This window comes from Salmo trutta, chromosome 5, assembly GCF_901001165.1.
Source record: "Salmo trutta chromosome 5, fSalTru1.1, whole genome shotgun sequence".
In the NCBI taxonomy this organism is placed as follows: domain Eukaryota; kingdom Metazoa; phylum Chordata; class Actinopteri; order Salmoniformes; family Salmonidae; genus Salmo; species Salmo trutta.
In genome coordinates, this window is record NC_042961.1 from 40,067,329 (window position 1) to 40,091,484 (window position 24,156).

The 24,156-nt window shown below is 41.1% G+C and overlaps 1 protein-coding gene across 5 annotated transcripts in view; it reads left to right on the forward strand.

Moving 5' to 3' along the window:
- The window catches only part of LOC115194151 (RAS guanyl-releasing protein 2), a 90,831-nt gene that overhangs the window by 34,418 nt on the left and 32,257 nt on the right, over window positions 1–24,156 (forward strand). For all 5 annotated transcript variants that reach the window (XM_029753590.1, XM_029753593.1, XM_029753592.1 and 2 more), the window contains 4 exons: window positions 17,709–17,826; window positions 18,340–18,442; window positions 20,041–20,097; window positions 20,531–20,662. In XM_029753590.1, coding sequence (XP_029609450.1) covers window positions 17,757–17,826; window positions 18,340–18,442; window positions 20,041–20,097; window positions 20,531–20,662 — 362 coding nt within the window. In that variant the 5' untranslated portion in view covers window positions 17,709–17,756. The remainder of the gene's footprint in view (window positions 1–17,708; window positions 17,827–18,339; window positions 18,443–20,040; window positions 20,098–20,530; window positions 20,663–24,156) is intronic.

Sequence of the window (24,156 nt, forward strand, 5' to 3'; positions counted from 1 at the left end):
CACATTTTAGTGGCCTTTTGTCCCAAGTACAAGGTGCACCTGTGTAAGGATCATGCTGTTTAATCAGCTTTTTGATATGCCACACCTGTCTGGTAGATGGATTATCTTGGCGAAGGAGAAATTCTCACTAACAGGGATGTAAAGAAATGTATGCACAAAATTGAAGGGAAAACTTTTTTTTGTGCATATAAAATATTTATTGGGTCTTATTTCAGCTCATAAAACATACGACCAACACTTTACATGTTGCGTTTATATATTTGTTCAGTCTAGTTGGTGTTTGTATGATGTATGTTTTGTATTGTTTATATAAAATAAAGGATTATGGTCATCGTAGTTAACTACCATGTTTCTGCATACTAGGTTAAATATTTTCTTAATGAAAACTACAACTCTTCAGCCCAGCTTCCCACAGTTCTTAACCTGTTGAGGACAGATGTTCCGCTAGCGGAACCCCGTTCCGCCTGCGGAACCCCTAGCCAATGGCATCGCACGGCACGAAATACAAAACCAACTAAAATACCACAATTCAATTTTCTCAAACAATCAACTATTTTACACAATTTTAAAGATAAGACTCTCGTTAATCTAACCACATTGTCCGATTTCAAAAAGGCTTTACAGCGAAACAAAACATTAGATTATGTTAGGAGAGTACATAGACACAAATAATCACACAGCCATTTTCCAAGCAAGCATATATGTCACATAAACCCAAACCACAGCTAAATGCAGCACTAACCTTTGATCTTCATCAGATGACACTCCTAGGACATTATGTTATACAATACATGCATGTTTTGTTCAATCAAGTTCATATTTATATCAAAAACCAGCTTTTTACATTAGCATGTGATGTTCAGAACTAGCATACCCACCGAAAACCTCTGGTGAATTTACTAAATTTCTCATGATAAACGTTGACAAAATACATAACAATTATTTTAAGAATTATAGATACAGAACTCCTTTATGCAATCGCGGTGTCAGATTTTAAAATAGCTTTTCGGCGAAAGCACATTTTGCAATATTCTGAGTACATAGCTCGGCCATCACGGCTAGCTATTTTGACACCCACCAAGTTTGGGACAACCTAAACTCAGAATTACTATTAGAAAAACTGGATTACCTTTGCTGTTCTTCGTCAGACTGCACTCCCAGGACTTCTACTTCAACAACAAATGTTGTTTTGGTTCCAAATAATCCATAGTTATATTCAAATAGCGGCGTTTTGTTCGTGCATTCAGGTCACTATCCGAAGGGTGACGCGCGAGCGCATTTCGTGACAAAAAATGTCAAAATATTCCATTACCGTACTTCGAAGCAATTTTTATGCTATTTTTCTCGTAAAATAGCGATAATATTCCAACCGGGCAACGTTGTATTTATTCAAAGGCTGAAAGAACAAAATGGAGTAGTCTCATGACCGCGCATCTCCAGTGTCACTGTCCCCAGGCTGACCACTCACAAATTCTGCTGCTGTTCTTTGCCCAGAGACAGCAGACACGCCATTCCACTTTCTGGCGGCTTTAGAGAGCCAATGGAAGCCTTAGAAAATGTCATGTTACAGCACAAATGCTGTATTTTTGATAGAGATGCAACAGAAGGACAACATTGTCAGACACGGCACTTCCTGTATGGAATCTTCTCAGGTTTTGGCCTGCCATATGAGTTATGTTATACTCACAGACACCATTCAAACAATTTTAGAAACTTTAGAGTGTTTTCTATCCAAATCTACTAATTATATGCATATTCTAGTTTCTGGGCAGGAGTAGTAACCAGATTAAATCGGGTACGTTTTTTTCTGGCTGTGAAAATGCTGCCCCCTATCCCAAAGAAGTTAACTTGATTTCTCTCGTGAAATGCTGCTTAATCCCTCAACACTACAGTTTGGACAATGTGTGTGTTTTTTTGTGAGACCTAGTCAGATTGGGGAAAGGGTTATCTGGTCCTAGATCTGTGGTTAAGGCCAAGTTCTATTACAAGCTAGGAGGGGGTGTACGGGGTCTGGTGCGTATAGAATATTCATTACTCTGAAGGAATGCTTCCTTACTATGGTTCCTTTACAGCCGAGGCCCATGGCTATTGACCACTAACGACATTAATCAGGCTGGGGAGAATCTATTCTCGACCAATCAATGGCAATATGTACAGATGTAGGATCTTAATTTGAGCCACTTTGCTACAGAAGGAAAATTATCCTGCAGCAACAGGAAATGTGGATTATAATGAATAAAAAAAATTGTAGGGGCTGATTACATTTTTCTTAAGGGAAAATCAACATTGAAATTTCTTAGTGAAAATTAAAAAATGTAAACTTTCATATGGTACCACAAAGATTGTTGGAGGTCCACACCAGGGAATGTTGATGTGAATGTGAATATCTGTTTTAAATCATACTGTCAATCCTCCATCGGAAACCACGAAGTCATAGAAATGTAGATAATAGAATAGACATCAAATCACATTTTATTTGTCACATGCTTCGTAAACAACAGGTGTAGATTAACAGTGAAATGCTGACTTACGGGTCCTTTTCCAACAATGCAGAATGAAATATAAAGCTAAAATTGTAATAAATTCAAATTGTGACACGGAATAAATACACAGTGAATAATGAATAACAATTGCGAGTAAAAATAACATGGCTATACACAGGGAGTACCAGTACCGAGTAGATGTGCAGTGGTACAAGGTTCTTGAGGTAGCTACGTACATATAGGTAGGGGTAAAGTGACTAGGCAACAAGTTAGATAATAGACAGTAGCCGCAGCGTGTGTGTGGCGTTGGTGTGTGTTGAGGTGTAAGTGTGTGTGGGTAGAGTCCAGTGTGTGCATGGAGTCATGCAAGAGACTTAGTGCAAAAAAGGGTCAATGCAGGTAGTCAGGGTGGCAGGTAGTCAGGTTGGCAGATGTGTGGTTGCCTACCCTCACCGCCTATGGTGTTGAATGCTGAGCTGCAGTCAATGAACAGCATTCTTACATAGGTTTTCCTTTTGTCCAGGTGGGTGAGGGCAGTGTGCAGTGCAATGGAGATTTCTTCATCTGTGGATCTGTTGGGGCAATATGTGAATGGGTTCAGGGTGTCTGGGATGATGGTGTTGATGTGAGCCATGACCAGCCTTTCAAAGCATTTCATGGCTGTAGGTGTGAGTGTTTTGAGGCAATAGTCATTTTAGGCAGGATATCTTGGCATTCTCAGGCATGGGGACTATGGTGGTCTGCCTGAAACAAGTTGGTATTACAGACCGGGTCAGGGATGGGTTGAAAATGTGCTGATTATGCATCTTGGCATTCCGTCTGGCCCCGCGGGCTTGCGCATGTTAACCTGTTTAAAAGGTCTTACATTGGCTACGGAGAGCGAGATCACACAGTCGTCTGAAACAGCTGGTGCTTTCATGCATTTTCAGTGTTGCTTGCCTCGAAGCGAGCATAGAAGGCACTTTAGCTCGTCTGATAGGCTTACGTCATTGGGCAGCTTGTGGCTGGGTTTCCCTTTGTAATCCGTGATAGTTTGCAAGCCCTGACACATCCGTCGAGCATCCGAGCCGGCGTAGATGGATTCGATCTTCGTCCTGTATTGATGCTTTGCCTGTTTGATGGCTCGTCGACGGTCGTACCCAGATTAGTGTCCTGCTTCTTGAAATTACCATTTAAATTCACATTTGACAATGGGTGGACCGGCAGACATCTTTGTGGTAGTAATTCAAGTGAAAATGTAAATGTCCATGCTATGAATTCTTTCTTTGATTGAAATGACACCCACCATGTATTCAAACTGATGGTAGGTACAACACAAAAGCCTCACATGACGTAAAATAGGGTCTAAGCTGCAACCTATGTGAATATGAAACAATCTGAGCGTTTTTAGACAATTGATGTTAAAGGCAAAAAAATCTGAATTTATATTTTAAAACATTTATATAAAATGTTTATATAAAAAGGTTTCCATCAAATCAGGCTTGCAGCTTGCAGCAATCATCAGAAGCCACTACAGTAGACAATCGGCATCATTCACCACTCGATACCAAGCGCCATGTTGTCACCCTCCCCCTTGTTAGTATGCGTCACCATCACAGTTCACCAGACAGTAATGGGAAAAGCCCCTAAAACACTGCAGCCAATTCTCCTGGTGTGGTAGTGCTTCATCGCTGTAACGTTAGCAGAGCGTAAAAATGTCCTTGAGACTACTGTGTGATGTATTGTTTTGACAATTTAATTTCAGACTCCGATTTATGTATTGTTTTCGTTCTCCGCGGGTTATTGTTGCCTGGAGACAAGGACATGAATCAGAGATGGGCTAGGGCTTAGTGCAGATAAGTGAGGGTTTGTGTAACTGCTCCACAACAGCAGCTCTTAGTTCATCAGTAGCTAGGTTTCCATCCAATTGGCGATTTTCATGCGAATATTCTAAATTCGACATAAAGAAAATATGTGCATTTTCCCACCATTGGTGTGTTTCCACCAAATTCACTGGTTGTGGATAAAAATCAGTGCGTGATGATGTAGTGCACACAATTTTTTTTAATTTTTTTTTGAAAGTTTTCGTGTACCAAATAAAAATCGAAAGCTCAATGTGTTTCCATCCCATTTTCAACTCTGAGAGTTTTGTCACATACTGTTGCGTTAAATAGCAAATGTGCACGTGCGCTCTAGCCAACAGCTCGCAAATACTGTGCTGGTAGGCTAGTTTACATGATGAGATTATTATGGATTGTCAAACGTCTGTCCATGATCGATCATCATGTCACCAGAATAAAACTCTCAATATTTATTGGAAAAGAGCCTCAAGCTCTTCACCGTGTACTTTCACCTACCTGTGAAGTTCATTTATAAATTATTTAATCTGTAGCCTAATAAACTGCATTGATCCCAAGTCCTAATGGGAAGACCACACACCATATCACGACTCCAAGTTTACTTCGATATGATGGTTGAGATATCAATATTTGTGCGGTGTTTCCACTGTAAATTCTCAAAAAATTTATTTTAACAACACAAAAAGATCCCACCATGTCGAACGAACAAATTCTGTCGCCATTTATAAAATTGTACTGAAATGTCCTGTTTCCATCGTTTTTTTTTTTTAATACGGTATGACTTTACTCGCATAAACGCTGTGGATGGAAACGTGGTTACTGAGGGAATATAGTAGAGGTATCAGACTGCCAGACAGCCAGGTTGGACCCCCCCCCTCCCATCGCACCCCGATTAAGCCGCCCAGTCAATAGTCCTTGCCCCTGTCACCAGGCAACGGGCAGATGACTCCAAAGCCATTGCGGTCGGGGAGCTTCACCTGAAACAATTCTTCCACCCAGAGCTAGATTACTGCAGAATGCCAAAGAGAAGGAGAGAGTGAGGGCCCTAGAGAGAGGGAGATAGTTAAGAATAAAAACTCCATAGATTCTCTTAAGCAGGGCCTGTGACAAGACAATGGGGTGTGAGAGAGAACGAAAGTGGATGATGGAGGAACTGTCACCTGGGTGATGAATGAATGGGGGGGGGACGTCACCCTTCTGTCAGGGTGACACCAGTCTGCCACCAACCAGCAGGCACACTTTGTGCCACGGGGCCAGACCAACGGGCAGGGCAAACAATGGCAGGCACAGTGGCACTGTGATGAGTTTGTGTATGTGTGTGTTTGTTTATTTCTGTGATAAGGGAGAATGGACCCATCGTCTCTATATTGTGTGGTTGAAGGACCAGTGAAACAGTGAGGTCAGAGTAAAGAGCTATTCAGAATAGGACAGGTCCTTCTCTCTATGGAGAGGCTGGTTGGTGGAGAACTTGGTGGCATTCCAAGTTGTCATCTTTGCATTCATGCTGTGCAGATACAGTTGAAGTCGGAAGTTCACATACACCTTAGCCAAGTATATTTAAACTCAGTTTTTCACAATTCCTGACATTTAATCCTAGTAACAATTCCCTGTCTTAGGTCAGTTAGGATCACCACTTTATTTTAAGAATGTGAAATGTCAGAATAATAGTAGAGTGATTTATTTAGGCTTTTATTTCTTTCATCACATTCCCAGTCTGTCAGAAGTTTACATACTAATTGAGTGTATTTGGTAGCATTGCCTTTAAATTGTTTAACTTGAGTCAAACGTTTCGGCAAGCCTTCCACAAGCTTCCCACAATAAGTTGGGTGAATTTTGGCCCATTCCTCCTGACAGACCTGATGTAACTGAGTCAGGTTTGTAGGCCTCCATGTTCGCACACGCTTTTTCAGTTCTGTCCACAAATGTTCTATATGATTGAGGTCAGGGCTTTGTGATGGCCACTCCAATACCTTGACTTCGTTGTCCTTAAGCCATTTTGCCACAACTTTGGAAGTATGCTTGGGGTCATTGTCCATTTGGAAGACCCATTTGCAACCAAGCTTTAACTTCCTGACTGATGTCTTGAGATGTTGCTTCAATAATATATCCACATAATGTTCCTCCCCCATGATGCCATCTATTTTGTGAAGTGCACCAGTCCCTCCTGCAGCAAAGCACCCCCACAACATGATGCTGCCACCCCCGTGCTTCACGGTTGGGATGGTGTTCTTCGGCTTGCAATCCTCCCCCTTTTTCCTCCAAACATAATGTTTTGTCATTATGGCCAAACAGTTGTATTTTTGTTTCATCAGACCAGAGGACATTTCTCCAAAAAGTACGATCTTTGTCCCCATGTGCAGTTGCAAACTGTAGTCTGGCTTTTTTATGGCGGTTTTGGAGCAGTGGCTGCACTTTTCGCACCAAAGTACGTTCATCTTTAGGAGACAGAACGCGTCTCCTTCCTGAGCAGTTTGACGGCTGCGTGATCCCATGGTGTTTATACTTGCGTACTATTGTTTGTACAGATTAACGTGGTACCTTCAGGCATTCGGAAATTGCTCCCAAGGATGAACCAGACTTGTGGAGGTCTAAAAATAGTTTTCTGAGGACTTGGCTGATTTCTTTTGAATTTCTCATGATGTCAAGCAAAGAGGCACTGAGTTTAAAGGTAGGCCTTGAAATACATCCACAGGTACACCTCCAATTGACTCAAATGATGTCAATTAGCCTATCAGAAGCTTCTAAAGCCATGACATCATTTTCTGGAATTTTCCAAGCCGTTTAAAGGCACAGTCAACTTAGTGTATGTAAATGTCTGACCCACTGGAATTGTGATTAAGTGACATAATCTGTCTGTAAACAATTGTTGGAAAAATTGCACAAAGTAGATGTCCTAACCGACTTGCCAAAACTATAGTTTGTTAACAAGAAATTTGTGGAGTGGTTGAAAAACAAGTTTTAATGACTCCAACCTAAGTGTATGTAAACTTCCGACTTCAACTGTATCAGATCTCACAATGTTTGGTAAACTCTGGAAAGATCCAAATCCTGCTTATTGTTTGGTTGAGAAATCAATTATGTTATAGCAATGTTCTAAGATGCCCATGTAGTGTGACTGCAAAATAGACAACCGGGAACATTGATCTCCTCACAAGATCAGACTGTGTTGAAAAGAGCAAGGCTCCAAACATGGAAGAACAGGGAAGTGAAACTTGTGGTACCACACATTTGGAGACCACTTCTGTTCTTTTTACACTATTTTTAAATAAAGCCCACTCTGGCATATTTCTGGGGTATTTTCTAGCTTCCTCAATTTAGCACACTTGTTGAAGGTTTATTGTCAACTACTCAAGGACAGCTGCACTGAAACGTGATTTACTTAACTCAGACTAGGGAAAGTTTGTGATCGGATGCAGTATTGTTAGCTGTAAAACAGATTTCAGAGAACAACACATGACCGTATTGAATGACGTGGTGAAACCTTGAGGATGTCTTCAGGTTACAGATTCATGTTTGTCACTAGCTAGGTTTCCATCCAATTGGTGACAGATTTTCATGTGAATATTCAAAAATCCGGATATAAACAGTAGAGGTCGGCCGATTATGATTTTTCAACGCCGATACAGGTTATTGGTGGACCAAAAAAGGCCGATACCGATTAATCGGCCGATTTTTATTTTTTATTTATTTGTAATAATCACAATTACAACAATACTGAATGAACACTTATTTTAACTTAATATAATACATCAATAAAATCAATTTAGCCTCAAATAAATAATGAAACATGTTCAATTTGGTTTAAATAACGCAAAAACAAAGTGTTGGAGAAGAAAGTAAAAGTGCAATATGTGCCATGTAAGAAAGCTAACGTTTACGTGCCTTGCTCAGAACATGGGAACATATGAAAGCTGGTGGTTCCTTTTAACATGAGTCTTCAATATTCCCAGGTAAGAAATTTTAGGCTGTAGTTATTATAGGACTATTTCTCTCTATACGATTTGTATTTCATATACCTTTGACTATTGGATGTTCTTATAGGCACTTTAGTATTGCCAGTGTAACAGTATAGCTTCCGTCCCTCCCTCCTACCTGGGCTCGAATCAGGAACACATCAACAACAGCCACCCTCGAAGCAGCGTTACCCATATTGAGGAAGGGGAACAACTACTCCAAGTCTCAGAGCGAGTGACGTTTGAAACGCTATTAGCGCACACCCGCTAACTAGCTAGCCATTTCACATCGGTTACACCAGCCTAATCTTGGGAGTTGACAGGCTTGAAGTCATAAACAGCGCAATGCATTGCGAAGAGATGCTGGCAAAACACACGAAAGTGCTGTTTGAATGAATGCTTACGAGCCTGCTGGTGCCTACCACCGCTCAGTCAGACTGCTCTATCAAATCATAGACTTAATTATAATATAATAAACACACAGAAATACGAGCCTTAGGTCATTAATATGGTCGAATCCGGAAACTATCATCTCGAAAAAATGGGTGGCATCCCTAAGTCTAAATGGGTGGCATCCCTAAGTCTAAATATTCCTGTTACATTTCACAACCTTCAATGGTATGTCATAATTACGTAAAATTCTGGCAAATTAGTTCGCAACGAGCCAGGCAATGAACGCAAGAGCAGGGACACAATTTCATGTTATCAGGCAATATTAACTAAATATGCAGGTTTAAAAATATATACTTGTGTATTGATTTTAAAGAAAGGCATTGATGTTTATGGATAGGTACATTGGTGCAACGACAGTGCTTTTTTCGCAAATGCGCTTGTTAAATCATCACCCGTTTGGCGAAGTAGGCTGTGATTCGATGAGAAACATTGATTATATGCAACGCAGGACACGTTAGATAAACTAATAATATCATCAACCATGTGAACCAACTAGTGATTATGTTAAGATTGAGAGTTTTTTATAAGATAAGTTTATTGCTAGCTAGCAACTTACCTTGGCTTCTTGCTGCCCTCACGTAACAGGTAGTCCTCGTGGAGTGCAATGTAAGGCAGGTGGTTAGAGCGTTGGACTAGTAACCAGAAGGTTGCAAAAACGAATCCCCGAATCCCCCCTGAACAAGGCAGTTAACCCCCGTTCCTAGGCCGTCATTGAAAATAAGAATGTGTTCTTAATCTGACTTGCCTAGTTAAATAAAGGTGTAAATTTTTTTTTGCAAATAGGTGGCCAAAAATACCGATTACCGATTGTTATGAAAACTTGAAATCGGCCCTAATTAATCGGCCATTCCGATTAATCGGTCGACCTCTAATAAACAATATTCACATTTTCCAACCAGAGATGTTTCCATCAAATTGGCTTGTTGCAGATACAAGGCTGTGCGTGATGACGTAGTGCACATAAAAAAACAAAAACTTTTTACAGTTATTAAATTCCCATGTACATGGACACGACCCAGTCGTTTGTTCTAAATGTTCCATTGCCATACTGGCTGGCAACGTTCTTATCCCTTGCTTGCTAGCTAGCCAACTACGGCAAACTTAGTCACGTCAAAAAGTGCAGCCAGAATAACAGCAAAGTAGTGACATTTTATTTGGATACATCCACAACAATGAGCTAATGAGGCGCGATTTTGCCTGGTGTAGAAAATGTGCTCACTCGTCAGGACATTGTTGTTCAGAGGAGCACAGCTACAGTGACACAATCACGTCAAACTGGATTCAGGATTAGACGCACCCGTTGTATAATATATCTGTGCACCGACATCTCTTGCACAATTAATTTGACCAACACTAAAAGATCCTACCTTGTCTAATGGATTTTGATTAGTCGACATTTGTGAAGTTTACCAAAAAACTTCTGTTTCCATCAGGCCTGTCCATTACATTTCTTTTTATCCGACATGTACAGTACTTTACTCAGATAAAAAGGTTTGATGGAAACCTGGTCTATGACAGAGTATATTGTCAGGTCTTATTGTGTTCATATGGAGATGGTACTGGGCTTACTGTATGGCAGCAGGGCTCTTTCATTACTGCTCTTACTGACTGATGGTGAGTGGCTTTAGAGGTCTTCCTCTCCCCATCTATCTCTCCTTTTTCTCATTCCTCTCTCGCTCTTTCTCAGTCTCTCTCCTTCGCTTCCCCCTGTGTGTGTGTGTGTTTCAGACTGCTGGTGAAGCCTGTAATTGAGCGTGTCCACCCACCGCTCTGCAGCAGAATCAGCCAGGGGAAGAAAGCGTCTTTCTTTTGTGACACACACACACTTTTGCTGCAGTGCCTCTCCATTCCCACGCAACCAACCACCAAAGACCACCCTTCTGGCTGGTGCAGCCTAGAGTCCTAACACACACACGCCCCATCCCTCTATCTCTACTCCTCTAATGCAGTAGAGACCTAATGCACATACTTGTATATCTACAACATCTAAAAACAATCAAACCTTGGGGCTAATGTGAATTTTGTGGCAGTTTCACGGTCACCTTAGTAAGTGGAGGAGGAACATATGCTGTAACCTCAGAGTTCTCCACTGTTCTCCACTGTCGGTTTAGTTGCTAATGGCATGTTTTATCTCCTGACTGATTACAAACCATAATCTACCTCACAAGTTGTAATTCACTGTGCCATAAACATGACAACAGTGTTATTTTGCATACAAACTTCCCACATCTTTCTGCGGATGGTGCAGGATAGTTGCTTGGCTTTGGAACATTCTCAGAACATTTAAGGAACTTGACAAAAAATGTTATTTTCTTGGTATTTCATTACTTTAACAGAAGGTTTCCAAAAAGTTCTAACGTGGTTACATGTCATTTCAACTATGGTAATGTTCTATGAATGTTCTCCAACTGGTTAGACATTGGGAATGTTTTCAAATAGTTCAGAGATCATTAAGGAACAATGTTCTTCTGTGGGAATTTCAGTGCTTTAGCATAATGTTTAAAACAGGTTTCCTCATGGTTTTATTTAAAGTCATGTTCTCATTGTTCAGAGAACGTTAAACAACATTCTTCTGTGGAAATTTCAGTACTTCCACACAACTACATTCTGGAAATGTTCAAAAAAATGGAGTGACTTAAGTGATGTTCTCAGAATCTGGTTCTCTTATGTCAGTTCTTGACAATATTCTGGGAGTATTCCGTTCTCAGAACTTAACATAAAAAACACAACTTTAACATTCTAAGAATGTTATTTAGAAACCTATACAGTGCATTCGGAAAGTATTCAGACCCCTTGACTTTTTCCACATTGTTATGTTACAGCCTTATTCTAAAATGAATTAAATACCCACCCTCATCAATCTACACAATACCCCATAATGACAAAGCAAAAACATGTTTTTGGAAATGTTTGCAAATATATTAAAAAACAACTGAGATCACATTTTCATAAGTATTCAGACCCTTTACTCAGTACTTTGTTGAAGCACCTTTGGCAACGATTGCAGACTCAAGTCTAAGGTATGACGCTACAAGCTTGGCACACCTGTATTCGGGGAGTTTCTCCGATTCTTCTCTGCAGATCCTCTCGAGCTCTGTCAGGTTGGATGGGGAGTGTCACTGCACAGCTACTTTCAGGTCTCTCCAGAGATGTTAGATCGGGTGCAAATCCGGGCTCTGGGTGGGCCACTCAAGGACATTCAGAGACTTGTCCCGAAGCCACATCTGCGTTGTCTTGGCTGTGTGCTGAGATCCTTTAGCGCTCTGGAGCAGGTTTTCATCAAGGAGCTCTCTGTACGTTGCTCCGTTCATCTTTCCCTCGATCCTGACTACTCGCCCAGCCGTTGCAGAGATGGTTGTCCTTCTGGAAGTTTTCCCATCTCCACAGAGGAACTCTGGAGCTCTGTCAAAGTGACCATCGAGTTCTCGGTCACCTTCCTGACCAAGGCCCTTCTCCCCCAATATCTCAGTTTGGCTGGGCTGCCAGCTCTAGGAAGAGTCTTGGTGGTTCCAAATTTCTTCCATTTAAGAATGATGGAGGCCACTTTGTTTTTTTTGGGGACCTTCAATGCTGCAGAAATATTTTGGTACCCTTCCCCAGATCTGTGCCTCGACATGATCCTGTCTCTGAGCTCTACGGACAATTCCATCAACCTCATGGCTTGGTTTTTGCTCTGACATGCACTGTCAACTGTGGAACCTTACATAGACAGGTGTGTGCCTTTCCAAATCATGTCAAATCAATTGAATTTACCACAGGTGGACTCCAATCAAGTTGTAGAAAACATCTCAAGGATGATCAATGGAAACAGGATGTACCGGAGCTCAATTTTGAGTCTTATAGCAAAGGGTCTAAATACTTATGTAAATAAGTTATTTCTATTCTTTATTTCAATACATTTGCAAAAATGTCTACAAACATGTTTTCACTTAGTCATTATGGGGTATTGTGTGTAGATGAAGTTTTTAATTTTATCAATTTTTTAATAAAGCTAACTTAAAATGTAGAAAGTCAAGGGGTCTACTTTCCTAATGCACTTTGTGTGTGTGTGTGTGTGTGTGTGTGTGTGTGTGTGTGTGTGTGTGTGTGTATTTTAAAAAATGATGTTTTGTGTATATATATATAAACACCTACTCATTCAAGGGTTTTTCTTAATTTTTTAAAATATATTTTTATATAAGTGTTAAACAAACAAAAAATATTTTATATTTGAGATTCTTCAAAGTAGCCAACCTTTGCCTTGATGACAGCTTTGCACACTCCTGGCATTCTCTCAACCAGCTTTATGAGGTAGTCACCTGGAATTATTTTCCAACAGTCTTGAAGGAGTTCCCACAAATGCTTAACACTTGTGGGCTGCTTTTCCTTCACTCTCCGGTCCGACTCATCCCAAACCATCTCAATTGGGTTGAGGTCGGGTGATTGTGGAGGCCAGGTCATCTGATGCAACACTCCATCACACTCCTTCTTGGTCAAATAACTCTTACACAGCCTGGAGGTGTGTGCTGGGTCATTGTCCTGTTAAAAAACAAATTATAGTCCCCCCTGATGGGATGTCGTATCGCTGCAGAATGCTGTGGTAGCCATGCTGGTTAAGTGTGCCTTGAATTCTAAATAAATCACAGACAGGGTCACCAGCAAAGCACCATCACACCACCTCCATGCTTCACGGTGAGAACCACACATGCAGAGATCATCCGTTCACCTACTCTGCATCTCACAAAGGCACGGCGGTTGGAACCAAGAATGTCAAATTTGGAGTCTTCAGACCAAAGGACCGATTTTCACAAGTCTAATGTCCATTGCTCGTGTTTCTTGGCCCAAGCAAATGTTTTCTTATTGGTGTTCTTTAGTAGTGGTTTCTTTGCAGAAATTCGACCATGAAGTCTTGACTCCCGCAGTCTTCTCTGAACAGTTGATGTTGAGATGTCTGTTACTTGAACTCTGAAGCATTTATTTGAGCTGCAATTTGAGGTGCATTTAATGAATGCCTTCTGAGGCTGGTAACTCTAATGAACTTATCCTCTGCAGCAGAGGTAACTCGGGGTTTTCCTTTCCTGTGGCGGTATTCATGAGAGCCAGTTTCATAATAGCGCTAGATGGTGTTTGCGACTGCACTTGAAGAAACGTTCAAAATTCTTGAAATGTTCCGGATTGACTGACTTTCTTCATGTCTTAAAGTAAGGATGGACTGTCATTTATCTTTGCTTATTTGAGCTGTTCTTGCCATAATATTTTTTATTTTATTTAACCTTTATTTATCTAGGCAAGTTAGTCAAGAACAAATTCTTATTTAAATTGTTTCAAGAGAGAAATCTAGTCAAGAACTATGTGGGACGCTGGGCTGAAGGGAGTTGTAGTTTTTGTTAAGCAAATATTCAACCAAGTTCAGCGCAGAAACGTGGTCAATGACCATAATCCATTGTGCCAGGTTTTTCCATCTCTGACAGAGACGGCGAGAGTGAAACATACTTTCGCCAAAATCTGTCAAATGGGCCCAATGCGTTTATATGGGTTTATATAAGACCTAAGCGTGTCGCATGCCTTTCCGCCTTTGAGATAACAACTCCCATTGTTAGGGCGGCGACATGAGCATCTCGTCATTATATACAGATCTTTGGATGGATACACTTCTACGCCTGCTACGTTACGCCCTCGATCACACCAACAGTGTCCTGCGCAAAATGGTATGCAGCATCATCTGGATATGTTTGCAACAAAAGTTCAACATTCACCTTCTGCTACCAATTCTGTAAAGCCGTCAACGCATACACTTTGGCGCGTACGTTCGATAAATCCAGCGTATGCACCACACAGAACGCACTGCAACGCAGTGCTGCAAGGGAAACGCAGTGTTCCATTGGAAATGGATGTACTTCTGGTGTACCAAAATCCATCATTGTCGGTGTGATCGAGGCGTTTAGGTTAGATACACACAGACCGCATGAGAGGGGAATGTACATAAAACAATGATGGGAGGGACAGAGGCAGTTCGTGAAATTATGTCTTATCTACTTTGAAGAACTAGTGAAATGATTTTGTCAGACGGCTCTGCAACGTACTTAGGCAGGCTAGCTAAATAGAATGACTAAAGAGAGTAAAGTATGGGGAGCAGATACTGTTACATGGCCTTGCTGGCTGACGCATACTGCCGGTGCAGAGATGAGATGATGAATTGAAAGAATTAAAAATAATAAAGTAATCAAATAAAAAAATTGTGTAATTATATACACAACTGAAATCTTTTATTTCATTGTAATATCTTTTTTTTAATTGATGTCTACCCAATGGGGACCTGACAGACAATGGACTATTTGAATAGTTTTGGTAATTGAATGTTCACCATTTTTGGCTTTGTAGAGTTTTTTAATGGAAATTCCAATCATTGTAATGTCATTATTTCATTTTATTTAAATGTATTCATTTTTATTTATTATCGAAATCGAAAACGTGGCAATTTTTTGATAGTCGAACTGTAACGGAACTGAAAAAGCGCTAATCGCTCAGCACTACTGTGGTGGCACCTGTGTGTGTGTGTGTGTGTGTGTGTGTGTTGTGTTGAGCATGCATGTGTGTGTATAGGGAGGGTGGGCATGAGGATGTGTTGCCATGGCACCCCGCTGAGCAGTACCTCACTAAAATAGCATACTAAGAAAAAAAAAACAGGATAACAGTTTATTTTGAATGTGGAACCACAGGGTGAGACTATTGACAAACCTTGTATTATTTCCCGTGTGGAGGAAAAACTGCGTTGCATGGCTGTTTTAATTAATGACTACAGAGTTATTTCAGGAAGTGAAAAGTTGTGGTTTCTGGGTGAAAGGGGGTTATTGAGAGGCTGACTGTAGTGCCAGCTGTGTCTGGTGGGTTTCTCAGTAAGTTTCATGTCGTGTCCCTAAAAAAAACTCAATACGTTTCCTTGTACGTACTATAAAAAACACATGATGTACAGCTGAAGTCGGAAGTTTACATGCACTTAGGTTGGAGTCATTAAAACTAGTTTTTCAACCACTCCACAAATTTCTTCTTAACAAACTATAGTTTTGGCCAGTTGGTTAGGACATCTACTTTGTGCATGACACAAGTAATCTTTCCAACAATTGGTTACAGACAGATTATTTCACTTATAATTCACTGTATCACAATTCCAGTGGGTCAGAAGTTTGCATACACTAAGTTGACTGTGCCTTTAAACAGCTTGGAAAATTCAAGAAAATGATGTCATGGCTTTAGAAGCTTCTGATAGGCTAATTTACATCATTTGAATCAATTGGAGGTGTACCTGTGGAAGTATTTCAAGACCTACTTTCAAACTCAGTGCCTCTGCTTGACATAATGGGAAAATCAAAAGAAATCAGCCAAGACCTCAGAAAAAAAATTGTAGACCTCAACAAGTCTGGTTCATCCTTGGAAGCAATTTCCAAATGCCTGAAGGTACCATGTTCATCTGTACAAACAATAGTACGCAAGTATAAACACCATGGGACCACACAGCCGTCATACTGCTCAGGAAGGAGACGTGTTCTGTCTTCTAGAGATGAACGTACTTTGGTGTGAAAAGTGCAAATTAATCCCAGAACAACAGCAAAGGACCTTGTGAAGATGCTGGAGGAAACAGGTACAAAAGTATCTATATCCACAGTAAAACAAGTCCTATATTGACAACCTGAAAGGCCGCTCAGCAAGGAAAAAGCCACTGCTACAAAACCGCCATAAAAAAGCCAGACTATGGTTTGCAACTGCACATGGGGACAAAGATGGTACTTTTTGGAGAAATGTCCTCTGGTCTGATGAAACAGCAATAGAACTGTTTGGCCATAATGACCATTGTTATGTTTGGAGGAAAAAGGGGGAGGCTTGCAAGCCGAAGAACACCATTCCAACCGTGAAGCACGGGGGTGGCAGCATCATGTTGTGGCTGTGCTTTGCTGCAGGAGGGACTGGTGCACTTCACAAAATAGATGGCTTCATGAAAGAGGACAATTATGTCGATATATTGAAGCAACATCTCAAGACATCAGTCAGGAAGTTGAAGCTTGGTCGCAAATGGGTCTTCCAAATGGACAATGACCCCAAGCATACTTCCAAAATTGTGGCAAAATGGCTTAAGGGCAACAAAGTCAAGGCATTGGAGTGGTCATCACAAAGCCCTGACCTCAATCCATTAGAACATTTGTGGGCAGAACTGAAAAAGCGTGTGCTAGCAAGGAGGCCTACAAACCTGACTCAGTTACATCAGTTCTGTCAGGAGGAATGGGCCAAAATTCACAACTTATTGTGGGAAGCTGATGGAAGGCTACCTGAAACGTTTGACCCAAGTTAAACAATTTAAAGGCAATGCTACCAAATACTAATCGAGTGTATGTAAACTTCTGACCCACTGGGAATGTGATGAAAGAACTAAAAGCTGAAATAAATCATTCTCTACTATTATTCTGACATTTCACGTTCTTAAAATAAAGTGGTGATCCTAACTGAACTAAGACAGGGAATCTTTACTAGGATTAAATGTCAGGAATTGTGGAAAGAGTTTAAATGTATTTGGCTAAGGTGCATGTAAACTTCCGACTGTACTGTACTTGGTCCGAAAGCTGGTCTTATCAGAATAGTGACATTAACCGGTTAAACACCTCCGTAGAGTCACCTGATCTGACAAATTAGTTATATATCACTTACGGAAGTTGGTTTGCTGCAGTATGCTGTTTTCAAATGCAACCCAACTGCAATCCATCAGTATCCAGACATGTTATTGTTTTAATTCCATTGTTAGATTTTTGTCAACATTTCCTTCATACTTCCTGGATATCTTGCATCACCAGATCCGAGCAACATAACAGACCATTACTGGCAACCATTCAAACCATGCAGCAATGCTTTCTCTTTCTTACTAGGCAATGCTCTCATCTTTTTGAACAGGAGTAGAATTCCTTGGGTGAAATTTTTGTTTCCGTGCAATCCCTTTTTCCTCTTTTTGTGCTCAGGAGTGTCACTGAAGTGGAAAACAAGAGGACTAGAGGAGAAGGAGAAAGATGGAGCCCATATCTTTAGATGGGGCTGCAACGGTGGATGAGCTGGTGGAAGTGTGCATCCAAGCCTTCGGTCAGTCTCTTTATTTACCTATGAACACTCAAATATACCTGCTACTCAATGTCAAAATTAGGGCTCTCCAACCCTGTTCCCGGAGAGCTACACTCCTTTAGGTTTTCGCTCCAACCCTAATCTAGCGCACCCGATTCTAATAATAATTAGTTGGTTGATAAGATTAATCAGATTAGTTCAAACTGGGGTTGACGCGAAAACCTACAGGAGGCTAGCACTAGCTCTCCAGCAACAGGGTTTGAGGGGCCTGGTGTAAGTAAACAGCCTAGTCTTTGTGCATTCAGAATAGCATTTTATTTCCAGGAACGGATTGGAAGGAGAAGAACGTTTCTAGGAATAGATAGCAATTTCCCATATGTCCATGCACCACCATAAATTGCTAATGTTGTCAGTCTCAAATCAATAGTAATTGGTTGTCTTATTTGCAGAAACACTTTTGGCTGACTGCTCTTTTAGTGTAAAGGGACACAAAAAGGGCTGTTGTGTGACGAGAATGCGTCTGTCCTCTTTCAGATGAGAAGGGCACTTTGAAGGACCCTTCTGTAGTGCGCATGTTCCTCATGATGCACCCTTGGTACCTCCCATCCACCGACATGGCTAAGAAACTACTGCTCAAGTATCCTTCGCCATCAGGCACCTGCTTATGGCTTATCAGGTGTTGACAGCAACTGTAAGAACAACACATATACTCTTTAACCCTAAAAGCACCCACAAGCACTGAGTATACCAAACATTAAGAACACCTTCATAATATTCAGTTGCACCGGCTCCCTTTGCCGTCGGAACAGCCTCAATTCGTCGGGGCGTGGACTCTACGAGGTGTTGAAAGCGTTCCACATGGACGCTGGCCCATGTTGACTCCAAGCTTCCCACAGTTGTCTGGATGTCCTATGGGTGGTGGACCGTTTTTGATACACACAGGAAACTGTTGAGCGTGGAAAAACCCAGCAGCGATGCAGTTCTTGACAAACCGGTGCTCCTGGCACCTACAACCATACTCCGTTCAAAGGCACTTAAATCTTGTCTTGCCCATTCACTCTCTGAATGGCACGCATGCGCAACAATTAATGTCCCAATTGTCTCAACGCTTAAAAATCCTTCTTTATCCTGTCTCCTCCCTTTCATCTACATTGATTGGAAGTGGATTTAACAAGTGACATCAATAAGAGATCATAGCTTTCACCTGTATTCACCTGGTCAGTCTATGTCATAGAAATAGCAGGTGTTCATAATGCTTTGTGTACTCAGTGTATTTTTTGGTTTAAATGCACCAAGTGTCATTTTTGGTAATAATTGCAAGCAGGAACACTTTTTATTTGTTAACCTTTTATAACACAAGAAAATGGTTTGAATCCCCCAAAATAAGCATATATTTTAAAATGTTCACACATTCTAGTTCACACAAATTGTATGTTTCAAAATACATGTTTGTGTATGTTTTTTTCATCCTTAGCCTCTTGTTATGGATATTTATCCGTTATTCATTCAAGTGTTGTAATTCTCGGAGGCTGAGAAATTGGCAATTGAGCTAATCTGAGCTCATAAAATGGCCACCGATATGGCCGATTTTATATGCGATATGTGCAACGGTGCCATCAGACTTTTAGCTCTAACTTTGGGATGCTATGGGCTATCAACTCAGTTCCAATTGCTTCTGAAAGATGAGACTCTCAACCTGGTATATTGACATTGACTGGAAGCTAAATATGCATGTACATTTTAAATATATATTTTTTAGTTATAGTGTCTGTAACGCCCCCCCAACATCTGGGGTGGTTCCATATCTATCTTTTCAGGGTACATACATCTACCTCTGTGCCAGATTTGGTGCTTTTATCACAAAGTTTACAATTGAGTCCATTTTCAGCTTAGCTGTGTATACCACTAGTATACAAAAGAGAGATTTTAATTTTTCCTTCTTCTATTTGCATAGAAATCATGGTAAAAAAAAAGTTTTTGTCTGTACCTAGTTGCTTGAAAAGTCCTACAATCTTTATGACCCCTTGGGGTCAAAATTGCCCCCTGTTGGTGCTTTTAGGGTTAAGGTGTCAGTGAATGGAATGGAAGGTGGATGGAATGTTGGAAAGTTGGATGGAATGTTCCCAGTGTGCAAAACTGGTTGCAATTAAGTATTTTGTGACGCCACGTCTGATTGTTAAAGAATGTTTTTGAAATGTCTTTGTAGATGTTTTATGTACCTTAACAGTTGATCAGATCACAGGAGGAGAGCTGTTCTGCTGAACGCAGGACAAGAATCTGCCACCTGGTGAAGTAAGACACATTTGCAATTGCTTTTGTTGTTAGCTTGGGGATGTCTCTTTATTGCTTTATCCCTCACTTTGTCTCTGTTTCTCTCTTTCTCTGTCCCTCACTACCTCATTCTCTCTCTCTCTCTCTCTTTCTCTCTCTCTCTCTCTCTCTCTCTCTCTCTCTCTCTCTCTCTCTCTCTCTCTCTCTCTCTCTCTCTCTCTCTCTCTCTCTCTCTCTCTCTCTCTCTCTCTCTTTCTCTTTCTCTTTCTCTTTCTTTCTCTCTCTCTTTCTTTCTCTCTCTCTTTCTCTCTCTCTCTTTCTTTCTTTCTTTCTTTCTTTCTTTCTTTCTTTCTCTCTTTCTTTCTCTCTTTCTTTCTTTCTCTCTTTCTTTATCTCTCTCTTTCTTTATCTCTCTCTCTCTCTTTCTTTCTTTCCCTCCCCTCCCTCCATCAAGGTACTGGATTTCGGAGTTCCCGGCAGAGTTCAATCTAAACCCAGAACTGGCAGAGCAGATTAAAGACCTCAAGGACCTATTGACCACCGAGGGGAACGAGCGCCAGAGCCAACTCATCGACATCGACAGTGTGTAAGTGTCCCTGTTCTACAGTGATTTCTCCCTCCAACAGCCTCCACTGGTGTGACTGTCCCTATTCTACACTACAGTGTGTGTCCTTGACTGCAGTGTGTATGTGTCAAGTTTATTTGCTGTACAAATTGGTCACATACATGTTATTGGGGCGGCAGGGTAGCCTAGTGGTTAGAGCATTGGACTAGTAACCGAAAGGTTGCAAGTTCAAATCCCCGAGCTGACAAGGTACAAATCTGTCATTCTGCCCCTGAACAGGCAGTTAACCCACTAGGCCGTCATTGAAAATAAGAATTTGTTGAACTTGCTTAGTTAAATAAAGTTAAAATAAAATATTGCGGGTGTAGCAAAATGCTTGTGCTTCTAGCTCCGACAGTGCAGTAATATCTAACAAGTAATATCTAACAAATTACACAACATATACCCAATACACACATCTCAGTAGGAATTAATTAAGACTATATACATATGGATGAGCAATGTCTGAGCGGAATGGACTAAGATGCAGTAGAATAGTATAGAAAACAGTATATACATATGAGATGAGTAATGCCAGATATGTAAACATTATTAAAGTGACAAGTGTTCCATTCCTTAAAGTGGCCAGTGATTCCTAGTCTATGCGTATAGGCAGAAGCCTCTAATGTACTGTTTATTGGCTGTTTAACAGTCTGATGGCTTTGAGATAGAAGATGTTTTTCAGTCTCTCGGTCCCAGCTTTAATGCACCTGTACTGACCTCGCCTTCTGGATGATAGCGGGGTAAATGGATTCAGGTGGTTGATGTCTTTTGATTATCTTTTTGGCCTTCCTGTGACATCGGGTGCTGTAGGTGTCCTGGAGGGCGGGTAGTTTGCCCCCCGGTAATGCGTTGGGCAGACCGCAACACTCTCTGGAGAGCCTTGCGGTTGTGGGCGGTGCAGTTGTCGTACCAGGCGGTGATACAGCCCGACAGGATGCTTTCAATTGTGCATCTGTAAAAATTTGTGAGGGTTTTAGGTGACAAGCCAAACTTCTTTAGCCTCCTGAGGTTGAAGAGGCTCTGTTGTGCCTTCTTCACCACACTATCTGTGTGGGTGGTCCATTTCAGTTTGTCAGTGATGTGTTCGCCAAGGAACTTGAAGCTTTCCACCTTCTCCACTGCGGTCCCGTCAATGTAGATGGGGGGTGCACCCTCTGTTGTTTCCTGAAGTCCACGATCATCTCCTTTGTTTTTTTGATGTTGAGTGAGAGGTTGTTTTCCAGGCACCACACTCTCAGAGCCCTCACCTCGTCTCTGTAGGCTGTCTCGTCATCATTGGTAATCAAGCCTAGTACTGTTGTGTCGTCTGCAAACTTGATGATTGTGTTGGAGGCGTGCTTGGCCACGCAGTCATGGGTGAACAGGGAGTACAGGAGGAGGCTGAGCACAGCATGTGGAGACAGCACACTGGGATAGGGAGAGATTGAATATGCCCGTAAACATGGTCTGTGCATGCTCTGAGGACGCGACTAGGGATGCTGTCTGGGCCGGCAGCTTTGCGAGGCTTAACGTTTAAATGTTTTACTCATGTCGGCCACGGAGAAGGACAGCCCACAGTCCTTGGTAGCGGGCCGCGTTGGTGGCACTGTGTTATCCTCAAAGCATGCGAAGAATGTGTTTAGCCTGTCCGGTAGCAAGACGTTGGTCACGGCGACGTGGTTGGTCTGATGTGAAAAGATCTAATGTGATTGGTTAAAAGACCAATTAGTGGAAAAAAAGATCAGAATTAGGCTTCCTCTGTAAACGCAGCCTTTGTGTCTCCATGCTTCCTTACATGGCTCATTCTTAGGCCCGAGGCTGGGACCTCGTGTGACAGAGCTCCTAAATGACCCATCCTATTTCCTTTGTCTGTCTGTCTGACCCTGGTCTCGCTAGTGGGTTGTTATACAGCACTTTCTTGGGACAGTAGAGTTTCATAAACATATGCTAAGAGTTTTCTTTATTTTATTGCATCTTCTATACTGTCTTCTTCCCTCCATTCCACATCCATCACAGTCGTAGTTTCAGGCCCCATTGTAGAGACTTATGCAGCATGCTATATTTTGTTAGCCTGGAATGCAAACTGAATATCTCTCTGTTTCACATTTTACAAACATATTGAAACAGAGCAATATTCAGTTTGGATTCCAGGTTTCAGTTTTACAGTGCTTTGCAAAAGTATTCAGACCCCTTGGGTTTCTTCACATTGTATTGTTACAAAGTAGGGTTAAAATCGATTTAATTGTCCTTTGTGCTGTCAACAATATACACAAAATATATATATTTTTTAAGATGAATATAAAATAACAAAAATATAGTCATTGCATAAGTATTCAGCCTTTTGTTTAGTCAAGCCTAAATTAGTTCAGGAGTTACATTTGGCTTAACAAATCACATAAAAAGTGACATGGACTCACTCACTCTGTGTGAAATAAGGGGTTGACATGATTTTTAAATGACTAACCCTTCCTCTGTCCCCCATACATACAACATTTGTATGGTCCTTCAGTCAAGTATTGAATTTTAAGCACAGATTCAAATCCAAAGATCAGGGAGCTTTTCAAAAGCCTCTTACAAAAGGGCAGTAGATGGGTAACCATAACAAATCAGACATTGAATATCTCTTTAAGTATGGTCTAGTGCATTGTGTATTAAACCACCCAGACATGTCAAAGATACAGTCGTCCTTCTGAACTGAGCCACAGGGCAAGAATGAAACTGCTCAGGGAGACCGTTGTTGATTTTTAAACGGCTACAGAGTTCAATGGCTGTGATGGGAGAGAACGACGGATGAATCAACAACATTGTAGTGACTCTACAGTGAAAGAACACAAATATACAAAATATAAATATTCCAAAACATGCATCTTGTATGTAACAATGCACTAAAGTAATACTGAAAAAACCCCCGGAAAAATGATACTTTTTGGCCTAAATGCAAAGCCCTATGTTTGGGGCAAATCCAACACAACACATCACTGAGTAACTGCATGGTGGTGGCTGCATCATGGTATGGGTATGCTTGACATCAGCAAATACTGGGGAGTTTTTCAGGATAAAAAAAACGGGCAAAATCCTAGAACAAAACCTGGTTCAGTCTGCTTTACACCAGACACTGGAAGACGAATGCACCTTTAAGCAGGATAATAGCCTACAACACAAGGCCAAATCTACATTGAAGTTGGTTACCAAGAAGACTGGGAATGTTCCTGAGTGGCCAAGTTACAGTGTTGTCTTAAATCTGCTTGCAAATCTATGGCAAGACTTCAACATTGCTGTTAAGCCATGATCCCCAACATCTTGGTAGAGCTTGAAGAATTTTGAAAAGAATGATAGGCAAATATTGGACAGCCCAGGTGTGCAAAGTTCTTAGACTCACAGCTGTAATTGCTGTCAAAGGTGTTTTATTACTCAGGGATCTGAACACTAATGCAACGACTATATTGTATTTATAGTTTTTTTTAATAATCGTTAAAAAAAGCATTTTTCTTCCA